Source organism: Bubalus bubalis, chromosome 2, assembly GCF_019923935.1.
Source record: "Bubalus bubalis isolate 160015118507 breed Murrah chromosome 2, NDDB_SH_1, whole genome shotgun sequence".
Classification (NCBI taxonomy): domain Eukaryota; kingdom Metazoa; phylum Chordata; class Mammalia; order Artiodactyla; family Bovidae; genus Bubalus; species Bubalus bubalis.
This window is the reverse complement of record NC_059158.1, coordinates 179,773,893-179,778,999: the sequence shown is the minus strand read 5'-3', so window position 1 is coordinate 179,778,999 and position 5,107 is coordinate 179,773,893. Positions and strand designations below refer to the sequence as shown.

Genomic DNA, 5,107 nt, shown 5'->3' with positions numbered 1-5,107 from the left:
ATGTAAATACTGGATAGCACAGCTTTAGTTAATACAGTATTACATCCCACTTGAGGATCTCCACTATCTTTTTAAACTCAAACCTTACATTTAAATTCAAACATTTATGCAATTAGTCAAATGCTTGGAGAGACCATCTAAAAATGGCTTAAATCTTTCTAGGTCTGGTATCCACTAGAAATTACAAAAGTCTGTAGCTAATGTTTAAACGAACTGTCCAGACCTTGAGTGTAACACTCATTTTAAAATTTTTACATGCTTAGTTAAGTTCCTTCTCAGCTATAGTAAGAAGCATTCAAGAATTTCAAATCAATATTTATTAAAACATGATAGAATAAAAAAAACAAAACAAAACAAAACAAAAAAAACATGATAGAAAAAAACAAATGCAACTAAAGCCTCTGTTTTCTAGCTCACTGAGCAACTCCACTTCAACCTCTCTGAGTTTCCTGCCCTGATGCTCAGTTCAGGACATTATGCTAATATTAAGTCTTTAAGGCCAAACTTTTCAGATTTTAATGAGTATCTACATCAATGGGGAACACGGTTGTGATTCAATTTCTAATTCAGATCTGGGGCAGAAACTTGAGGTTCAACATTTCTCACGAACTCCCAGGTGAGGTCACTGAGCCCTATGGTATCAATCCATGGATTTGGATCTGGGAACAGGAAGGTTTTAAAGGAGATACTACCTCATTCTTCTTCATTAAATAAAAACCCATTATGTAAAATATACACAATCAAGAGAGACTAAAATAATAAAAACAAATTTATTAACAAAATGTTTACAACACAAACAGTTCAATTACTGTTTGCTTTTAAAAAATCTCACTTCTACGTAACAGATCCATATTATATAAAACATCTAGAAGTGTAAATATACAAGAATCCCACCTGTGCGTAACCTGTGGTCCATTTGTGCTATCTCCCATCTGTAAGAGAAATCTAAATCATTATTTAAATTAAGTATTTACATATTTTTGTGTTGTCATTTGTAATTGCAACACCACCACTAAATGGTTCCCAAGAATGGAATAATGCTAGAAACACAAACTTGCAAAAAAAAAGTGCATTTCAGGCAACCTTAGCTGTTGGCTTTTTTTAGACAGGTATCCACAGTCCATATGGACTTTTCTTCTTATCTATTTTTGGGGATCCTGAAGAATTCTCTTCAGCAATAGCTTTAGCTGATTTCTGAAGCATAGGCTTTGCTACAGAATTCTGAAAGAGAACAAATTCTTAAGTCAGCTTCCCAAACACATATATTATATATTTAAAATATCGCATTAAATAAAAGACACCAACCAAATGCAAAGCCATGGACCTCACTTGCAACTTGATTCCATCAAACTGTTAAGCCAAGACACTAGTGGGGGAAATCAGATACGTGCAAAGCATACTGCAATAGGAAGAATATTAAGATAGTTTTGAAATTTTATTAAGCCTTTAGCTGATTATTCTAATCACAGGATATTCTGAGATTTTAAAATATTTCAACAATCAAAAAGGACAAAGGGAACAGTTAAAAGGGGAAAACGCTGAAACTGAGACTGTGCATAGTAGAGTAGGAACCTATTGGTCACTTGTGAGGACCACACAAAAAAAAGTATTAAAAATTCTATTTAGTGGCTTAGTAGCCCTCATATGTTCTTGCCTGGAGAATCCCAGGGATGGGGGAGCCTGGTGGGCTGCCGTCTACGGGGTCACACAGAGTCGGACACGACTGAAGCAACTTAGCAGCCGCAGCAGCAACAGAAATACATTCCAAGTCTAGTTTTTGAGTGATCAATGCTTAGATATACTTACGTTAGAGCTAAAAGTGATGCTTTTTTGCTGATAAGACTTTTCATTGGCATTTTTTGTTCCATCTTCTGTTAACGTGTCTGATAGCTAGACAGGTAAAAGAAAGTAAATTTTAGAAGTCATACCCTTGTAGGTATAAAAAGCAGTCCAACTGTATTATAAATTTACTTGTAGAGACATAAATCAAGTTTGATCTAACCAGTCAACATCCTAAAATAACAGTACTTTTGTTAAGTTTTTCCCATAAAATTGATTCAATGATTTAAGACACCATTCTCCATAAAGCAGTATTGTATGTATCCCTCTGATCTAAATTCAAGTAACTATGAAAATAAAATCATACCAAAATATACCTAGTTGCAAAAGAACTAAGGCATTTGCCCATCCAGTTGGGTACCTAATCACCTGAAAAATCAACTCAACTCTTATTTGTCCACCACTAATGCTTAGGCAAACCCACATCTGAGTCTGCATGATAGGAGATAACCCATCGTTCTTATGTTAACTGAATGTATCAATTCCTAATTATTGTAAACCTTTAAAGCTATGCATTTTATGCTGCACATTTCTGGAGAATTATAATAAACTTATCTGCAAATGAAGCAGGCCTCTTCTTCTGTAATCTCTCAAAACATCTGGAATATATTGCATATATTATGAAAGGGACATCTGTATCAGATGCCCCGCCATTACAAAGTACACTTTCATTTAAAAATTGTCTTTAGTATCTTATCCAAATGGTGCTTGTCCCAAATTCTAGCATGCATCGGAATCTACCAACAAAAAACTAAGCTTTCAAGTGTCAACATAGACTTCAAATTAGTTTAACCTCTGATGCTTTTGCGCATGTATCAATTACCAACAGACTTTCTTCATCAATGTCTGGAGACCACATTCATGATTTCTATAAGACAGAAATAAAGCAGATAAACTATACTGTATGTTGAGTACAGAATCTGTGGGAACATAAGCCTGCAAATGAAAATTACAGATACTCTATAAAAAACTAGCTAGAAAAACTTGGTAACTACAAAGACATCACCAAAGTGCCAGCTACAATTATGGAAGTAATCAGAATTATGGCAATTGAAAGTAAAGGTCATTCGTCTCCCACTTTCATGGGAAAGACCCTATCTAATATTGTCAGGTCTGTTATTTAAATTATATTAGCTAGCCATTCTAAGAAACAGTCTAGGGTAAATGAAATAAAAATGGATAATCAGCTCTTTCTGGTAGTAGTCTTCTGAAGAGCTTATTTATTTTAATATTAAGCTTAAGTTTAGAGATGAAATTTGAGATTAAGTTTATTTTTAAAATAAACAAAACACTTACCTCAGACTTTGCACCATTAGTCAGTACAGCTGTTTCCTGGTTTCTTTCTTTAGATACAGGAACACTTCTGATACTAGCTGGCAAGTCAAAGTTGGCTGTTCCTAATGCTTTTGCTGCATTGGCTTTGGCTATTTCTAACAGCTCCATTCGATCTACAAAAAGAAACACAAAATGTTCGTTTATCCGGTATCATTTCTCCAAAAAAACTCAAAATCAAAGTGTTCTTACACTAGTAACATAAAGATATTTAAACAGTATCTCCACGTATAAAATATATTTCTATTTATGGAAAGAGAATTCTACTTCTTTTGTTTAGAAAAGTAAGCTTCCTTCAATAATCAAAGGAAAGGAAAAGTGAAGTCGCTCAGTCGTGTCTGACTCTTGCGACCCCATGGACTGTAGCCTACCAGGCTCCTCTGTCCATGGGATTTTCCAGACACTAGTACTGGACTGGATTGCCATTTCCTTCTCCAGGGGATCTTCCCGACCCAGGGATCGAACCCAGGTCTCCCGCATTATAGACAGACGCTTTACCGTCTGAGCCACCAATAATCAAAGCGGGATCAATACATCAGTAGCATTTTGAGAGCTGGTCCACCCAGAACTGCCCTCCACCGAGCCATTTAACACGCACGGTGTTAAGCCCTAGGGGGAAAGAAAGCGGTCCATTTTAAAACTGGGTGCCAACCGTACCGGAGTCTTAACTATTAACCCGCTGGGGTCCTTCCTCTTTCCCCGAAGGCCTCTCCAAAGACTCACCTTTCTCGCTCAAGCGAAAGGGGGTTGGGCTCCGCGACCTGCTCCGGGATCGCCCCCTCCAGCTTCTGCGCTCCTCGGGGTAGACGGTGCGGCCGAAGCCGTAGTAGCGGCGGCCTCGCGCGATGGCGTAGGCCCTCCGGTAATACAAGCGGCCACGGGAGCGGGAGCGGCTGCGGGACCGGTAAGACCTCCGTGTGGAGCCGTAGTGCCTCTCCCGGTACCGGCGGCTGCGGGAACGCGAGTGGCTCCGCGAGTAAGAGCGCGAGTAGCGCCGGTACCTCCTCTGGTGGCGCCTTCGGGAGCGAGACCTGGAGCGGCTCCTCCGCCCGGGCGGGCTGCGGCTCCGGGACCACGACCGGCTCGAGACGCTGGAACGGGACGGAGAGCGGCTTCCGGAGGCCGACGACGGCCGGCTGCATGGGCCCGACCGCGAGGACGAGGGCGAGGCCTTGGGCGGCGAACCCGGCCACAGGTCGTTCACGTAACTGGACATCTCGGCCGGCAGCTAACTCTTCTACGAGTATCCCTTGCCAGAAACTCAGTTCCTAAAAACAAACGAGAAAAGAAAAAAAGGTTAAGTTCCGGAAGTGAGTCGCAAGGGCGGCCCCGGGTCGAGGAGAAAATTAACCTCCTGGCCTCTAGGCAGTGGCGCCGCCTGCGGCCGGCCTTCCCGCCAGGCCGCCTTCCATCCCCCACCCGCGGGGCTCACACAGGCCCGGGAACACACACGTCTTGAGGTTCTGGCGGGGGCACCGTCACCAGAAGACCCACCACAGGCCGCCGACACCTCACTCAATGAGAGAAAGGCCCAACGCACGCCTTCCTGGAGAAGCTAAGGACGAAGAGGTTGTCACTGTTCTTCCCCAAACGACTACTGAAACCCTCTAGTTCCGACGTCCTGACACGATTTGAACAGGGCGACAGCAGACGCGTCTAAAATACCAGGAGCTGGCGCTCGGCGCGTGCGCAGAGACGTTGCGTGGTGGGCGTGGCTCTTCTCGTCCAACTGGCGCTCTCCTCTCTGCCCGCCCAGCCCCACCCTCCGCCTCGACCATTGGCCTCTGCGATGCGCATGCGCGGGCACGCCTTCGCTCCATCCGGATATCAGCCGCTGGTTGGTTGAGTTTTCGGCTGTACGTGGGGCAAAATGAGGCAGCATCGGGCGGGATACACTAGTCGCTGGGGCTTTATGCCCAGCCGTTGACTGGGGCGT

At 42.9% G+C, this 5,107-nt stretch overlaps 1 protein-coding gene across 7 annotated transcripts; it reads right to left on the bottom strand.

The window, feature by feature from the left end:
* Positions 1-756: 756 nt before the first annotated feature.
* On the bottom strand, positions 757-4,827 carry RSRP1 (arginine and serine rich protein 1). Of its 7 annotated transcripts, none has more exons than XR_006549036.2 (6): positions 4,666-4,827; positions 3,895-4,439; positions 3,136-3,287; positions 2,633-2,707; positions 1,807-2,438; positions 1,146-1,221 (listed from the first exon to the last, which is right to left on the bottom strand). XR_006549036.2 is itself a non-coding variant. In XM_006077993.4 (5 exons), exons 2-5 carry the CDS (start codon positions 4,385-4,387, stop codon positions 1,102-1,104), a joined length of 849 nt encoding a protein of 282 aa, XP_006078055.3. In that variant the 5' UTR covers positions 4,388-4,439; positions 4,666-4,827; the 3' UTR covers positions 757-1,101. The 7 variants fall into 7 exon arrangements, 1 of the variants encoding a protein (XP_006078055.3); XR_006549039.2 differs by having other exon boundaries at positions 1,807-1,890; XR_006549037.2 differs by having other exon boundaries at positions 2,663-2,707.
* Between the last annotated feature and the right edge of the window lie 280 nt (positions 4,828-5,107).

What these genes read in the sequence shown, in the direction of transcription:
- RSRP1 (XM_006077993.4), bottom strand. Translation starts at nt 4,387, where the DNA reads ATGTCCAGTTACGTGAACGACCTGTGGCCGGGTTCGCCGCCCAAGGCC. An exon ending in CTTTCGCTTGAGCGAGAAAG is followed by an intron (nt 3,288 to 3,894) that starts GTGAGTCTTTGG and finishes TTCTTTTTGTAG; the next exon opens with ATCGAATGGAGCTGTTAGAA. An exon ending in GCATCACTTTTAGCTCTAAC is followed by an intron (nt 1,222 to 1,806) that starts GTAAGTATATCT and finishes GTTCTCTTTCAG; the next exon opens with AATTCTGTAGCAAAGCCTAT.